This window comes from Halichoerus grypus, chromosome 1 (assembly GCF_964656455.1).
Source record: "Halichoerus grypus chromosome 1, mHalGry1.hap1.1, whole genome shotgun sequence".
Classification (NCBI taxonomy): domain Eukaryota; kingdom Metazoa; phylum Chordata; class Mammalia; order Carnivora; family Phocidae; genus Halichoerus; species Halichoerus grypus.
The window spans coordinates 27,736,144-27,753,922 of record NC_135712.1 but is presented as its reverse complement, the minus strand read 5'-3'; the positions used below and the strand labels follow the sequence as shown (position 1 = coordinate 27,753,922).

General features: G+C 31.8%; 1 protein-coding gene across 5 annotated transcripts in view; it reads left to right on the top strand.

The window, feature by feature from the left end:
• The window catches only part of USP25 (ubiquitin specific peptidase 25), a 129,209-nt gene that overhangs the window by 103,337 nt on the left and 8,093 nt on the right, over nucleotides 1-17,779 (top strand). For 3 of the 5 annotated variants that reach the window (XM_036108964.2, XM_078057520.1, XM_078057707.1), the window contains 4 exons: nucleotides 2,835-2,948; nucleotides 4,851-4,946; nucleotides 13,888-14,066; nucleotides 16,160-16,238. In XM_036108964.2, coding sequence (XP_035964857.1) covers nucleotides 2,835-2,948; nucleotides 4,851-4,946; nucleotides 13,888-14,066; nucleotides 16,160-16,238 — 468 coding nt within the window. The remainder of the gene's footprint in view (nucleotides 1-2,834; nucleotides 2,949-4,850; nucleotides 4,947-13,887; nucleotides 14,067-16,159; nucleotides 16,239-17,779) is intronic. The other 2 variants (XM_078057598.1, XM_078057639.1) reach the window with 2 other exon arrangements.

Genomic DNA, 17,779 nt, shown 5'->3' with positions numbered 1-17,779 from the left:
TTCAGACTTTGGGATTAGATAGTCTTGGGTTTTTTAATACTGGTTTTATTTCTCACTAGCTATGCAAACTTGAATAAGGTGCTTAATTTTTCTAAACATTAGTTTGCTTTTACATAAAATGGAGATCATTGTGGGATTAAGGTTATTTTTTTGAAGGTACTGAGCATGTAGTACAGGTACTAAGCAGCTGTTAGTTTCTTTTTGTTACTTAAATACAAACCATTTCACAAATATACAATATATTAAGTTCCAACCTTAGCTTAAGAATTCCTGGAAGCATAGTCATAGAGAGATAGTCTCTAAACGTATAAAAAGCTTACTGTTTAGAAGAATGTCTTTAATTTTAAATGAAATATTTTAAAATTTGAAAAATACAAAAAAAGTATACTTCAAGAAGGAATCATGTGTAGTCCCACTACTCAAAGCTCTAATCACGTAATATGTTGGTATTTTTTTTTCCATTCTTATTTTTATGTACAGGTTTGGGATTTATTTTTGTAGCTGAGGTATTTCTGCATATACAATTTTGTTTATATATGCCTTTTCTTCTTTAATCATTTAACATTGTGACATAACTATTTTCCCCGTGTTAAAAATTCTCTGTGAAAAACATTTAATGGTTGAGTATTATTCCATTGAGTGATTAAATTCTTATTTACGTACCCATTCCCCCACTGTATATTTGCTTCTACTTTTATATTATTATAAATAGGCTGTTAGAAATTAAATTTTCTCCATATTCCAATTTATTTCTTTAGAATAGATTCTCTATAGTTGAATTACTAGATTAAAAGGTAGGGGGTCAAGGTGGTTGCAGTTATATAGCTTTCTAATCGCCCTTTCATGAAAAAACACTTTTTAAAACAGTCCACTTAATGGATTTCAGGCAATTAATAAAAATCTTTGTATTTTAATTATTTTGGGAACATTTATTAACTGAAACACTTATTAACTCCTTTCAGGTTTAGCTGTTGTTAAGGTGTTTATATAGGACCTGACAATAATAGAGAAAGATAGATACACATGTACTTTACTTTAATGAGCCCTCAAAGTCTTTATACGGAAAATTTTTGTGGTACCTTAGGATATCTAAACTTGATGAATGATACAACAGAATTATTACATTCACCCAAAGTTTCTTTGGTTTTTCAACTTGCACGCATATAACTTGTCAGTAAAATGCTGTTGAAACTCTTCTGTGGTAACTGAAAATGTTTCTTAAACATTATTTTTTCCTAAGTGCAACTTTTTTTTTCAAAGGCCATATATTGTTTCATAAGGATCATTATGCTGATACTGATCAGTTTCCCAGTTGCTACTTAAATTTATATTCTCTCTTCTTAAGATAATATTGTTTTAGATTGATTTGATTGTGAGAAGTGTTTCACCACAAGGTCTAGACAGATCTCCTAATTTACCTGATCAAATTTCACTATTGTGGATAGAGATCAAACACATTTACTCTTCTTTCATATGCTAGAAGGATTTAAAATACTTAGTTGTCATGGGATAATAAGCATATCTCTCTAGGTATGTATGCTAGTAATATTGGGTTATTCTATTCAAATACAAGCACTTTAAAGTAGCATAACAGTATTATAATACTGGTAATACTTATTATAGAACAGCTAGTATATATGAGATATTGGATTAGCTGAATATTATCTCTCGTGATCACAACAACCTTGCAGGTTGGTTATTTCCTCTTGAAAAGTTGAGGACTCAAAATAAGGAAACCTTTTCTAAATACGTTATGTTTAAAAGTAGCATTTCTTTTAAAAGGGACAGTGTCAGTCTTGGCCATTAGTTTTGTTTTATTGTTTAAACTCTTTTTGTGTATGTACTTCTGGAAAGTCATAAAATGTTCTCATCTCCAGAATTTACTTATATTTCAAATTGAAATAAAACCCCTTTAATTGCTTTTATTTAAATTTTATGTCAAAAGTTTATCTTTTGCTTCAGAAAACTAAAGCTGCAAATTGAAATTACTTAAACAAGCTGCTTTCAAGCACCTAAGTACTTGCGAAATTTGTTTATAGGTAAATAGTGAATATGCTAATTATAAATTTATTCAGTAGTATAAGATCTTTGTGAAATCTGGACAGAATTTTGGATGAACCATATTAGTATCTTTGAGTAGACTTTCTTGGATTTCATACTGGCTTCTACTCTATTAGTGGAGTAGGGAAATTCATAGAGTTTGTTATCAAAGAAAAGGATAAATAGAAAGAAATCTCATTGAATTGTTAAAAAGGGATGTCACTTTCCACCATCTTTTTCAGAAGCAAGAATTCATCAGACACATATATAAATACATTGTACAATACATCATACAAGACTCATAGGCTGTACAGAGTGAGTTAAACACAATAGAGTATGGATATAAATTGGATATACTATTAATTTATTAGAAAGGATAGAAAGGTAAAATCATAAGAAGGAAAACCTGCAAACTGTCATGGGTTCAGATGAGGTCATGTGTATTTTGATGGAGTTATCAAGAAAGGATTTATGGAATTATTAGAATTAAAAAAAAAATAACCTCAGCAGTAGGAAATGCAACTCCAGTGTTTATTATTTTTAAGGATTTGGTGTCCAAAATGCTTAGTGGGAAAAAAAGAAAATTTAGTGGTTGAGTTGTAAAAGGAAAGTTACATGTCTTATGTTATTACTTGATTAATGCATTCACTTCTGATGTTGGTTTTAGGTGGTTTCATTTCATACTAAGCAAGTGCAGATATTTTTTATAAAGACTCAGGAATCTCTGTCCTTTATACTTGGTACTTCCATTGTTCTCTTTTCTAATGTTCATACTAATAATTTTTTTCCTGCAGAAACCTGAAAATACCACAAGCCAACCACCTTCTAACCAGCAAGTTGTAGAGGTGGCGATTCCCCATGTAGGGAAATTCATGATTGAGTCAAAGGAGGGGGGTTATGATGACGAGGTACCTTTATTGTAGACCTCTACACTATTCCTACTTATCTTTGGCTATTTAATACACGTACTTCGGGCATGCGTGCGCCTTCACATTTGTGTGTATTGCTGCATAACATACAGCTTGGCCACCTATGGTCTGAAATTACCTTACCAACTGCTAACAGAACTTTGAAATTCAAATGAAAACTTAAGTAGAAAGCTATGGAATTTGTCAAAAGAATAATGTTTCTAGAGTTAATTCTTTTATGTAGATATATGATCAGTTTATTCTCAGGTTGATAGATTACAATAAGGGTTGTTTAATTAAATAGCAAAAAATTTGAACATTTAAAAATAATTTTTTCCTGTTTTACTTGAATTATGTATTATAATACTTTGCCTACTATTTCCTGCCAAAAAATCCTACAGCCTGATTGCAAATAGATGTTGGATATTTTTGCTTCTGCAACCTCCATGTGAATGTGAATTGAGCGATTCATCATTATTGAATGCCTTCCAGTGCTTTATACACTGTTCTTGAGAATCCAGATAAAAATGTGCTATTGCCCTTTTGCACTTTTTTCTTAAGACTCTTACATTGGATCTTTCTTATATTTGAGAGAGGGCCAGTAAAGCTGTTTCTGAATAGTAATCCCTAGAAGACCTTGAATTCTGTCATTTGTTAGTTTTTACTGGCATGGATGAGAATTTAATATATATTAGTTTTTTCCAAGTAACTTTTTTTCAGACTTATTTCAAAATTACAATTAAGTGATTATATAAGAGTTAATCACCGAAACCAGAGGTGTCACAAAGACATAAAGATTACTGTCCAATGTAAGAAAACATGGGCCATAAGGAGAATAAGAAGCTGGTTTATGAGATAGGAACTGGTGAGATGAATTTTCTGAAGCAGATGTTAGGTATATTGTGACTGTCAGTGTATAATCAAAATTTGGATGATAGGTTCAGTGAATCAGAGGTGATGGATGCAATCTCTTGATTGCTCTAATACAATAACTTCATAGTGCTTTGAGTGGTTTCATTTTGCAGGTATTTTAAAATGCGAACAGCTAAGAATGATAAGCTGAAAACAAAGAAATATTTGTTTGAAATATTTTGAAATTTCTTTGAAAACAAAGAAATATTTAAGTATTTGATATTTAATAGCAGTACATTGTTCCAGTTAACTATTTCATTACCATGTTGCTGCTTGAAAATTATGGAAACTGGCATTTTTTAATAAAAATGTTCATTTATTGACCAAGCACCTCAGTGCTTGTTTTAGGGTAAGCCTTCTGGCATTTTAAAATTTAGAATTGTGATTAATCATTTAACACTGTCTTTTGTGCAAATGCTTATGCTATTGGCAGAGATGCATTTTGTTTTGTTTTTGTAATTGGAGTGACAGTTTAACAGTGCATGTACCTGGGAACTTTAAGTCATATGGATACAGGGCTGCAGCTCATAGATGTTCAGGTTGTACTGTTGTGCAAGGGAGCCCAGCCAGCAGGCCAAAGCGGAGGTGAAATGGAGCTCATGCTGAGCTCCTCAAACCTTAAAGAAGAGGCACTTTTTAAATTAAAAAGTGTTGCTTGTTCTAAGTGGTTCTCAGAGAGCAGCACTTTTTGATTTGTTTGTCAAGAGGGAGGTGCCTTTTTAGAATTCTTCAGTTCAGAGAGGATGCCTTTTTGCAATTTGCACAAAGGCACCATCTGGAGCTAGCTGTGGCCCTGTATGGATGATTTTGAAAGATACTTACATGCATATTGGATCATATTTGCCATAAAATATACAATGATTAATTTATAAGTAGTGAAAAACAAAGGACTTTTAACTTGCATGTCAATATATTATTTTGGTTTTTGATATATATTTTTTTATGTTACCCATTCATTCAAAAACTCTTACTTTAAATTCCTTGTGGCAGATCATGATGACACCGAACATGCAAGGTATTATCATGGCGATAGGTAAATCCAGGAATGTATATGACAGGTGTGGCCCTGAAGCAGGGTTCTTTAAGGTACAATTAACATTTTCATTTAAGTTTTTAATGTTTTTAAATGAACTTCTTAAAATATTTTATGTCCTTGAATTAAATTTGGTTATATAATTTCTCTTTTCCTATCTTAGCCACGGCCACCTGATGTTCTGAGGGTTTCTTTTAGGCATATAAGAATGATTTTTTTTTTTTTTTGGTAACCCAGATAATTCAACAAAAAACAAAACATTTTACCAGAGTTACCCTAATAGTGTACCTTTGGGTTGTTAGCAGAAATTTGAATTGTGTTTTTATTTGAAAGGAATAAAAAGTATTGATGGGTGAAAATATGAACTGAGTAATTGCTTCTGGTATATTTTATTTTCTTCTCATTGGTAATACTATTCGTCAATATTACAATATTTTTTAAGAAATTTCACTATCATTTGATTCTAAACTGCTTTCTTCACTTGGTTGTTTCAAAAATGATTTGTTCATTTATTTTTATGTTTCTTATTCACTTACGTTTTCTCCTGACTTAATTTTTAATATCCTAGTCGTTTCAAGAAATGTGTGAGACCATCAAGCAGTTGTATTATTCCATGACCAAATCTTTTTTCCCCTCTAATGATGTGAAAATGTTGGGGATCAGGGGAGCAAACGGTCAAGAAAGAATTCTTGAGACGTATTTGGTGCAGAAAAATGGTTTTATTAAAGCACTGGGACTGGACCCGTGGGCAGAAAGAGCTGCACTGGGGTCATGAGGAGTGGCCCATTGTATACTTTCAAGTTGGGAGGTGGTTAGGGATAGAGCAAGTCTCTAAGGAATTTAGAAGCCAGGTGTCCAGGACCTTGAGGGGCTAGCTGTTGTTTGGAAAAGATCAATTATCACCATCTAGTAAAACCTTAGTCATGAGACCCTTCAGATGTATATCAGAGGACGGATATGCTTGGAGGATGATTGCTAACATATATTTTGGTGGCGGATGGGGGTTAGAGATAAAGGAAGTTTCCAAAGGAATTTTTATATATTAAAGGAGACTTACAGGATCCTGGAGATCAGGCTAATGTGAAGATAAGGTTGCCTTAGCCCTGAGTAAAGTATTAACATCAAGGCAGTTGAGTTCCTAGAGGGAAGGTCATGCTGCTTGTCTCAAGGGCTTGTCAATGAGTGGGCTGTAAGTTGTAAGGAAATTTAATTTTTTTTTCTTTTGCCTTTGTTCTCCACATCATCTAATACCAGATCTTTACAATATTTTAGTTACAGTATTATTGGTTTTACATTTTTGAAAGATGAAAGCACTGTTATGTTTTGTCTTTTTATTTTGATTTACCAAAAACTTCAAGTTGTTTTCACTTAGCACCCTTTTTAGTCTTTTTTTTTTTCCCTAAGAAAACAAAAAGGCTTTATTGAGGTACAGTTCACTACAATAAGCTGTATGCTCCCTTTCTTGACCTTAAAAATCTAAAATTTTCCCTTAATATTCTATATTCTGCCCTCATCCAAATCAATCTTCAAAAAGCTGCTTATTTTCACTATTTCTTTTCCTTCTGTAGTACAAAAAAAGGCCTTGTGCATAGTAGCCTTATATTAATAAAACACTTTTGAACTTGTTAGAATCAGAGTGACCAGCCATCTTGGTGTGCCCAGGACTGAGGGGTTTTCTGGAATACAGGATTTTAAGTGCTAAACATACTGGTCCCAGGATGAGTTGATCACCCTATTAAGTTAAGAAAGGTTGAAAAACTGCTGTTATTGAAAAAACAAAAAAACAAAACAAAACTCTGTTAACCTTATTTCCAGTGGTCTGCATTTTCTTTTCTTAAAATACACATGATGAATGTATGTCTTCTAAAGTTTTTATCTATTTCTCATGGGAAAATTATCTGTCATTTATAGTGACATTGTCATTTTTTTTTTTTTCAAGTTGGATATCTTTATGTTGGATTGGGAATTTCACGTTTTTTAGATTAATACCTGCATATATTGTAAAGAGCCAGCTAATTATATACACTACAAACAACAGTACACCCACCCCCCCACCCCCCCCACCCCCCGCTGTGGTAACAGCTTCCAGTTATTTTATCTAATCCTTTTGGCATGAATTCCTTATCTTTAAGTAAACACAGAATGCTTGAGTTTTTGTGGTTCTTAGTTTACACATTTCCTGTTGAATTCCTTGCTAGGGGATGTAAACAATGAGCTCTCCTTCTCCTGTCCCTGCTCCCCCGCATAGTTTCCACCCTTCCATCTATCTACACACACACACACACACACACACACACACACACACACACACACAAACGCGCGCGCACACGGATGCACATGTGTAAAATTTTGTCATTTGGATTAAATCAGAATTCTGTTTGTATTACTATTTCTATGTATGCTACTCAGGATTGAGCTGAGTCATAAACATTATTACTTTGACCCCCCCCCCCCCCTCAGTTTTCATGTTCCTTGGAGTTGTTTTATTTTTTGGTTTACTTAGTTTTCTGTATGTATTACTGATGTGCTTCTAAACTCTCTGCAAGTTGTTTAAGTCTCCTCATATTCTGTTGTCAATTTTACCTTCTTGGGGAAATTTCTTCTGGAATAGATTCCTTCTGGAATAGACATCTTCTGTAAGTCTATTCCAGAGCTTTGTAACCTGCTTCAGTCTGCATTGATTTTCTTTTATCCCCAGTATATAACTAATATCTTGGGATCTTTATTCACCATTACCTGGGGATGCCCTTTGCATCTTGTCTTTTATGTATTTTCCATATTTCATGTATTTCTCTTTTTCAGTTTACCCTCTGATTTTGAGGCAGCAGCAAATCTCTGAAGTTTATGTCCATGTGTATTTATTTTCACCTATCTGTAATTGAGGGATATATATACACATATATATATATATACACACACACACACACCATACACACATATATATGTTCTTATGTAAATATTATCAATTGTTTATAATTAATGTGTATTTTTGGTATAGGTAAATGATTTGCATTTGGGAAATTCTAGCTGATAATATATAGTTTTAGAAAATTTGTCATGTAAATAACAAAAATAATATGTAAACAATGCAATCATTCAGTAGTATATAGGTGTCTAAATTAAAACTAATAATGCATTCTGCCACTGACCTGTGTAACCACTGTTATCACTGTGTAACCTTTCTTATTTTTTCCTTTTGTTTATACAATCATACATATATAGAGAATTTTTTTTCATTTTTAAATTTTACTATTCATATTACTTTGTAACTTATATCACTCAGAAATATATTGTGGGCATTCTTAAAGTGAAGGCATTTAGTATTCATTTATTATGTATTACTCTCTTTATGGATGTATGTCCTGTTTTTTCCCAGTCTGCCATTTCTGTTTGAGTTAGTTTATGATACCTTTTTTTCATAAAGAAGTTTATAAAAACATTGTGCTTTCAAATCTTTCTGCTCCTTTCTGGATTCTGGAGTTTCATTGCTATAATGAAACTTCTTTGACCCAAGGTGTTGTAAGTTTTCTGCAGTAGTTTCTTAAAGCACTTTTCTTAGTAAATTTTTATTTTTATGAATTCATATGTACACACTATTTACTCAGTAGCATTTTATTTGGGTTTTCTACATTCTCTATTATTAAAAATGTATTATATTTTTCTTTTTTGTGCTATCTTCATCAGGTTTGATTTTATGCTTATGTTAGCTTTAGTAAGTGAAAGCTTTTCTGTTTTTCTTATACTCTGATGTAGTTTACATAGGAATTATCTATTCTATAAGAGTAAGTTAGAACTTGTAAAACCATATGAGCCTAGCCCCTTTTTTGGTTGTAGATTTTTTGATAATTTTTTTTTTTGTTCCTTCTACAGTGATTGGCCTATTTAAACGTGTTCTGTTTTCTTGGCCGTTGATTCCAATCATTATCTCAACATGCAGTATTAATTCACAAAATATATACATAACATGGTAACTAACATATGATAGCTGCTTCTGTCTTACTGTTTGCCTAAATTAGATATAGTATATTCTTAATTTTTATTTTTAACATTTATTTTATTATACATAATTATATGTAATTATAGTATACTATGGTAATGTAGACATATTTATATATCTTCTGTTGCATTACCAAAAATGTCTTTATTGGGTTTATTTTATATTAGCTTTTTGGTTATGAGAAGATTTTCAACTCTGCCTATTTCTAAAAATGGACTTCCATATGTATTGTGATTAGATCAATTTTTAAAATGTTATATATGTTTGCTACTGGTAAACCATGTGATGAAATGTTGGTTTTCACTGATAAGAAGATAAATTGGAGAATGAAACTTATATCTGGGTAAGTGGACTTGCTAAGGTTTAACCTCTTTTTTAGGAAGAGTCACCAGCTCAGTCACAGATATAATAACGTATAAAATAGATTTGTTTTTATGAATTGAGTCACTTACCCCTACTTTTTCTACCAAGTTATTGGTAGGGTAGTTAGTGGGAGAGCTAATTAATTTTGTTTATTTATATTGTATCCAGTTACCTTATTGGGCTCTTATGTTTTCTAATAATTTTTTAGTTGATTCTTGTCATTATTTCAGTACATTGGCTCCCAATAATTATCTCATAATTGGGATAATTTCCATTAGACTTTTTATTTCATTTCTGTTTTTATTATGTTAACCATATTTTTCAGAATATAGTTAAATATGAAAATAATTTTAGTAATAAGCTCCTTTGCTTTCTGATTTTAATGGATTTGTCTCTAGTGTTTTATTTTCAAGTATGATGTATAGCATTGTTTTTTTTTTAAATAGGTTTTCCTTTACAAATTTAAAAACACTTTCTCAAATTCATAGTTAAAAGAGTTTCTTCAAAACTGATTGGTGTTGGAATTTAGAAATATTCTAATGTATCTGTTTGAGATGTGAACAGATTTCTTTGTAATCCTTAATCCTTAGAATGTAAAGATTTTAACATTGACCCCTCCTTTTTTAAACATTGTAAACATTGTCTGTTTTTATATATTCTTTTTGTACACAATGTAGTTTATCAAAAATGGATGAAGTTAGCATCTGTGTTCATAGATAAATTGATCTCCAATTTCCTTTTTTATATTTGTCAATATTTTATATTCAGATTATGCTGGCCTTTTGTAATCATTAAGGAGATTTTCCCTTTTCTCAGGCTTTGGAGTAGTGTAGATAGAGAAATCATTTTGTCCTTGAAGATTTGACGTAACAGCAGTTCTAAAACAATGTTGGCCTGATTCCTTTATCGGGTACAGATCTTGGGCAACCTTTTCAGTTCTTATGTAGCTTTACTGGGTCTCTTCAAGAACTTGGTAGTTTTTCTACCTTTTAAAGCAATTCAGGTAATTTATATTTTCCTAGATGATCATCTGTTTAATTAAAAATTTGTAGTTTATTGGCATAAAGTTATATGTATTATTTTTTTAAAACAAATTTTAGAGCTTTTTGTTTGTTTGTTTTAGTATTTTTGGTATTGTCACCTTACATGTGGTGGAGAGTGTTCTCCCATACTTTGGTTTTCCATCAGCTTTTTGGAAAGAAAAGCTTTTGACTTTTTATCTAATTGCCACATTATTTTATTTCTTCTACCTTTAGTTTATTTTCTCTCCTCTCCCCTCTCACCCCACCCCACCCCCTCCCCCCCCCGCTTCTTGAACAGTACTTTTTCTATACTGGTTAAATTTGAATTTTCCTTTGACTGCCAGTCTGGCTATGTCCTATAGGTTTTGATATCTTATGATTCCAATATTAATATAATTTCGATTCCTTTGGCCCAAGAATAATTTAAGGCAGTATTATTTTAAGTCCTAAGAGCTTAGTTTGGGAGTTGTCTTTATTTTTAATTCCTGTATGTATTGCGTTGTGGTCAAATCATATAGCCTATATGATTACAATCCCCTGGAATTTGAAGTAGATTTTCTTCCATCTTTTGGTACACTGTCAGTTTTTTAAAAATAGTCTATAAACATTTAATTTATATGCACACTCACACATACATACACACTCTCTGTGAAGTCAGCTAACCATATTTCAGAGGTAAGAGCATTGAGACTTGGAGAACTTTGTGCCTTGTTTTATATCACGGTTAATAAATGGTATGCCTAGCTTTCTGAATCTTGGTCTGATTTTCCCTTAGATTTTTCTGCCTTCAGAATATATTGTATGTTTATATATTTGGTATCTTCTGATGTATGTATATAGTTACAGCAAAATAAAGTCTGTAAAAATTATACATTTAGAGTATGATCTTATAATATGATTTAGACAGGTAAAGTCTAGGTAGTAGTCATTTGGATCTTTGCAACTGAAGATTTCAAAAGAGAAAGAAAACTAGACTTATTGAATGGGTCATCTATAGATAGATGAGGAACAAACAAGAAAGGACATCATGCATTTAGAGAACTTAAGAAACAAGGGCGCATGTGCATCTGTGGGGAGACAAGCCTGACCTAAGTGGAAGGAAGTCTTTGTTGAAGAGTCATAGGAAATAAGACTGAATAGATAACTTTGGGCCTGATTACTGGACCATGTTAAAGGTCTGGTGAAAGAGACTTTTTAAAAATTAATTGCAAAGCAGTTCTGTCACCTAATGACCAGTATTCCATTTCATTTTGTAAATGTTTGATGGTTTCATTGCAGTATCTGTGGTAGTTAACTTAAATAATTACCTTCATAGGCAGCCAAAGTATGGAAAGGACAAGAATAATTCTAGGGCAGGATTCTGAGGAAGTAGTCTGAATCAAATTTGACAACTCAGCAGTGTTAACTTTACTCATAATGATAAATAGTGAAGAACTCTGCTAAATATACTGGCATGGAACATCTGTTGAAATTTTGAAGGAATAGATATGATTGCAGTATATTTAAACATCAGAAAACTTTTTTAGAAGTAAGTTCATAAATAAAAATAATTGATAATTATAAAAAATAATTTGTGCTGGTAAAAAGTGTTTTTTGTGTGTTTGAAAAATTAATTGTAGAAATTTAAATGTGCCTTTTTACCTCTACTGGTTTAAATATCTATAGATTTTAACTTTGGCATTTACTTGTGTAAATTGGGAGAATCTTAAATAGAACAAAATTAAGAGATAAACATAATTTTAGAATAAAAGAGGGATATGTATTCTAGCTTGCTAATAGAAATCTATTTGCTCTTTACGAAAAATATAGTGTCTCTATTTTGAACGTAGGTAAAAAAATATGTAAGCATTTAGTGTTATAATTCCTTATCTCTAAACCTATAATATTACTTTAAGAGACTCAATACGAATTTATTTTGGTCATACTAATTTTGGCCAAAAGCATGATACCTGAAATACTTAAATATTCAAAAGAACTTGGAATAATTTATGACAGTCATTGTCTCTCTATATAATAAGGAAGAACAGTTATTGATTGTTTTTGTTTTATATTCTCAAATTCAGTATAGTTTGGTTATTAAATGAATATGTACCCCCTTTTTTTTTCAAATTGGGAAAATGAGAAGATTTTATAGTTCTAATCTAAGCCTATGTGTGCTAGTTAGGTTTGCATTGAAGTGAGCCTTAATAATCCTACATGTCAAAATATAGTTTTCCTGGCTATTTTTTTTTTTAAAGATTTATTTATTTATTTATTAGAGAGAGAGAGCATGAGAGGGGGGGAAGGTCAGAGGGAGAAGCAGACTCCCTGCCGAGCAGGGAGCCCGATGTGGGACTCTATCCCGGGACTCCAGGATCATGACCTGAGCCTAAGGCAGTCGCTTAACCAACTGAGCCACCCAGGCGCCCCTTTCCTGGCTACTTTTAACCACAGCATGTATAACAACAACAAAAAAGAACACAGTTTATTTTAGCTATAAAGTAATAATTCCATTTATAATGCTAAGTTATATAGAAAGGACTTACTAGCCTTCCCTTTAATGATATATAAGAATGTATAACTAGAATGTTTTACTTAATATTTGTCAGTTACATTTTCTCCCTTCTATAAAATATAGCATAGTATCTGGATGGTCAAGAATTGCTTAAGAAAGGCATACTTTAAAAAAAAAACAACAACTTTCTAATAGAATTGATTTTTTTGTAACTTATTTTGAACGTGGCCCCATAATGTTTTACGGTTAATAAAGCTAGGATTTAGATATAAGTCCAATATAAATGAATATTGTAAAAAGTATTATTTTTAATCATATAGGTTTCTTGTATACAGCAGTATTTGATATATAACCCTACATTTATTTCTGTATGCGCCAGTATTTTCCAAATGGTTTGCTCATGTGTAGAAACATGTCAGTATTATTTCCTGTTATAATTAATTATAAATTCTGAGGTGTTCTGTTTATTTAAAAAAAGGAAGTTCAAGCATAAGGTGATAATAGTGATAATCATTAATTATTACACGAATAAATTTCAAATATTTTTGAAGCAACAAGGAATTCAGTCTGCAGTAACTAGAGTCTCAGGGCTTACTTTTTCATTCTTTATTTTTAGACTCTTCAGCTAAGTAATTATAGTGGTATTATTATACATATAAGAACAAGTCATTTTCTTTCAGATATGGGCATTCCAGGAAGCTGTATGTCAACCCTAAAATTTGGGATATTCAAGATATACATGAAACTGATACTGGAAAGCATAGGAGAAGGGATACTGAGTATCACAGTCTTAGGATGCTTCTGAGTAGACTGACCAGACTGATAAGTTTTACAAAATTACTCACATAGTGCACTTAGGTGTATTGTTTAGTTTAATACTTCTCTACATGAAAACAAAAAAAACATTATTACAGTGAAGGGATAAGGAAGTACACATATTGTCAGTTTTAGAAAATACTTTTAAACTGTAGAATATGGGACAGTATTTTTAGATGTACTACCTTCTTTGTAACACTTTAAAAGAAAATATATTTGAACACAAGAATAATTAAAGCTGTAATATTGAAGGATTTTAATTATTACAATTAACTAAAATTGGCATTTGTTACATTTTCTAGGCAATTAAGTTGGAATATTCAAGATTGGTTAAATTGGCCCAAGAAGATACCCCACCAGAAACAGATTATCGTTTACATCATGTAGTGGTCTATTTTATCCAGAACCAAGCACCAAAGAAAATCATTGAGAAAACATTGCTAGAACAATTTGGAGATAGAAACTTGAGTTTTGATGAAAGGTAATTTAAAAATGTGAAATATTGAACTCAAATGCTCAAATTATCTTTTTAAAATAGCTTTCTATGCAGTTTTTTAATGTTTATTTTATATCTACACAAAGACCTGTTTCAGTAAATATAGCACAAAAATTGACTTCACTTAATTTGAACAGTTGCTTTGTAATTTCTTTGGAGTTTATAGTCATGACTTTAGAAGTTTGAGCTGAAAATAATTTAGATTGTTTTAGTATATTTTATTTAATTGACTAAGGTACTGAGCTAAGCAACATAAAGATTTACGGAAGAATATAATCACTGCCCTTTGGGGACTCAGTATTTTAGAGAAATAAAGAATTTCTCAATCTCTGCAGTATGTATATTTGAGTCAGATAGTTCTTTATTGTGGGGGGCTATCCTATAACTTGTAGGATATTTAGCAATGTTCCTGACCTCTACCTGCTAAATGATGGTAGCACCTCCCACAAGTGATGGCATACAAAATATGTTTGAGAATCACTAGAGAAAAGTATTTAAATGTATACACAAATAAAACAATTTAATGCCCTCTGATATCAAGAGAAGCCTTAAAATGGTTAAATTACAGTTCACCTTTGAACAATGCGGAGATTAGGGGAGTGACTCTCTGTGCAGTCAAAAATCTGCACATAAAGTGTATAATTTTTGACTCCCCCAAAACTTAACTGCTAATAACCTACCGTTGACTGGAAGCTTTACTGATAATATAAACAGTTGATTAACATATATTTTGTATGTGTATTATATACTGTATTCTTACCATAAAGTAAGCTAAAGAAAGGAAAATGTTATTAAAATCATAAGAAAGAAAAAACACAATACTGTAAAAAATCTGTTTGTAAGTGCACCCTCAAAACCCATGTTGTTTAAGGATCTACTATGTTTTGGTTTACCCAAAAATGTTTTCCCATAGAAATTTGTATAAAATCCCTAGAATTTTTTTTTTTTACTAATACTAGAAAATTAAAATATAACCTAGTTAGAATGAATACCATTAAAAAAATTTAGGCCTTGGGTAAAGATCCAAGTATTGGACATTATTTTAGAGTACAGAGACATTTATGTTATCTTGGAGTTCATTGTAGTCCATTTTAATTCTGAAATAAATGATTATCTTTTCATGAATATCTCAAAAATACTGAATTAAAAATACGTATAGCAGAGGAGAATATGTGGAAAACAAAGCATTCAGGATTAAATTCCTGCTTTACCATGTGTCTGCTGTGAAATTTCAGATTAAGTGAAATAATACAAGTAAATGGCTTGAACAGTATTTGATAGACAATAAAGTGCTCAGTGAATGTTAGCTATTACTACTTTATTATTAGTAGTAGGAGCATCACTTATTTTACATATAACCACCACAAAGAGCTCAGAAATATGACAGATTATGACCCTTATTATTTGGGTTGCTGGTACACTGTATTCCAATGAACATATGCTATTGAATTTGGGGAAAATATTCATGGGGTAATCATGCTGACTTTTCACTCTTGCAGTTTTTGTCCTGGGGACTGCAAACTGGTCAATTTGTTTTGATAGTCTAATTTCTCTTATACTTGAAAGAGTAAGATCCATGTGATAACTAAATATATTCTGCAGAGATTTCTTTAACAATGATTCTATGCATAAGAATGTCTCTGTTACCTGAAATGATAGGCACATTTTGAATTCCTTTTTTGCTTTTTATGAATAATGCCATTTGAAAGGGGAAAATGAGATTTAATGTTTCTTAAGCTTGCTTAATAGATACACATTATAAAAAAACACATTTCATTTTTTACTTGTGCAGTATGTATTGATAGAATGTAATTTAAAAGCCATATGTAAATATAACATGGTAAATTTGAGTTAGAATCATTGATGCTGTCTTCTTTATGTACTTTGTAACTATCCAACATTGATCCAGAAAACATTTTCGATTAAGGTTATTTGGGAGTTGCTTCCTCAAAAAAGTATTGCTTAATGACAATGGATTTTATTTACATATGTGTTGGGTAGTTTAGTTTTGTGTCACGTATTTTTCAGTTTTTATGAATTTTGCTTTTGATTTAGGAATGCATTTCTTTTATTTGAAGGTGTCACAACATAATGAAAGTTGCTCAAGCCAAACTTGAAATGATAAAACCTGAAGAAGTAAACTTGGAGGAATATGAGGTAATGGGCCCTTTGAGAGGTTGAACTATAGATTGAGGAATTCTGTAGTTCACTAATCATTCAGCACAGCTGAGCACAGGAGAGAATAAGGCATAGAGAGGGTAAAGTAACCTGCCTAAAGTTTTCACAGCTAGCAGATTATTTCACAGCTAGCAGATTATAGCTTGTTAACACAACCTTTTTTAATTTAACAGAACCTGCATTCTTAAATGCTGTTATGGTCACTGAAGCCATGCTGTATTTTTTCTTTGCCTCGTCAGATATTTTGGGGAGGAAGTTGCAAACCTGCTTTTAATCATTGTATGCCATATACATTTGTCATTATTGGACAGTGTTGTACATGTGAGAGAGAGCATGCATGCACACTCATAAAATGCTTATAGTAATTTTTGTATACAAATTTCTCTTTGTGTTAACTTTGGCTTTAAAATTAATACTTTTTTTTTAATTTACCAATTCAGACACCTAGTATTTCTTCAGACTTTTAAATTTAACTTTATACATTGTCTTTTTTTTTTAAAGGTTTTATTTACTTATTTGTCAGAGAGAGCGAGCGAGTGAGCGAGCACACAAGCAGGGGGAGCGGCAGGCAGAGGGAGAAGCAGCCTCCCTGCTTAGCAAGGAGCCCAATATGGGACTCCATCCCAGGACCCTGGGATCATGACCCAAGCTGAAGGCAGACGCTTAACCATCTGAGCCCAGGCATCCCAACACATTGTCTTTTTTAATTTATAAATCTAGTCAATTTTAAGTTGATTTCATAGTGTCTTTGATTAATGTTTGGTCCCATTTAAAACTTAATTACTTTAGATTGATTCCCTTAAATAATTACTGTCATTCACCACATTAACATAAAGAAAAATATTCATTTTTGATGAAAACCCTTAACTAACCCAGAATACAAGGTGCAACTACTTTAATTTGCTAAAGAGTGTCTCAAAAAACAACAAAACTAGCAAATATATAGAATTGTGGGCATTGAAAGCTTTCCTTTGTAATCAGGAAAGACAGGGATGTCTGCAACCACTTCTATTCAGAATTGTACTGGAAATTCAAATGGGCAGCAAGGCAACAAAAATAAGCAAAAAGTAAAAGATTGGAAAAGAAGAAATAAAGTTATTATTTGGAGATCTTACACCTAGAAAATACAAACAAAATCTGCAGATAAATTAATTGGAACTAATAAGAGAGTTTTGCAACATGCAGAACCTATGTCAAACACCAGTTTTATTCCATTAACCCAGCAGCAGATAATCAGAAAGTGAAATTTTAAAAAATGACATCATTTATAATAGCATCAAAAAGTGTGCAGTAACTAGAAATAAATTTAGCAAAAGATGTGCATGACTTTAGGATACATTAAAGAAGACCTGAATAAATGGATATTCATATTATGTTTGGACAACTTGGTATTGTAAAGATGCCATTTTGGGCTGCCTGGGTGGCTCAGTTGGTTAAGCATCTGACTTCGGCTCAGGTCATGATTTCAGGGTCGAGCCCCGTGTCAAACTCCCTGCTAAGCAGGGAGTCTGCTGGTCCCT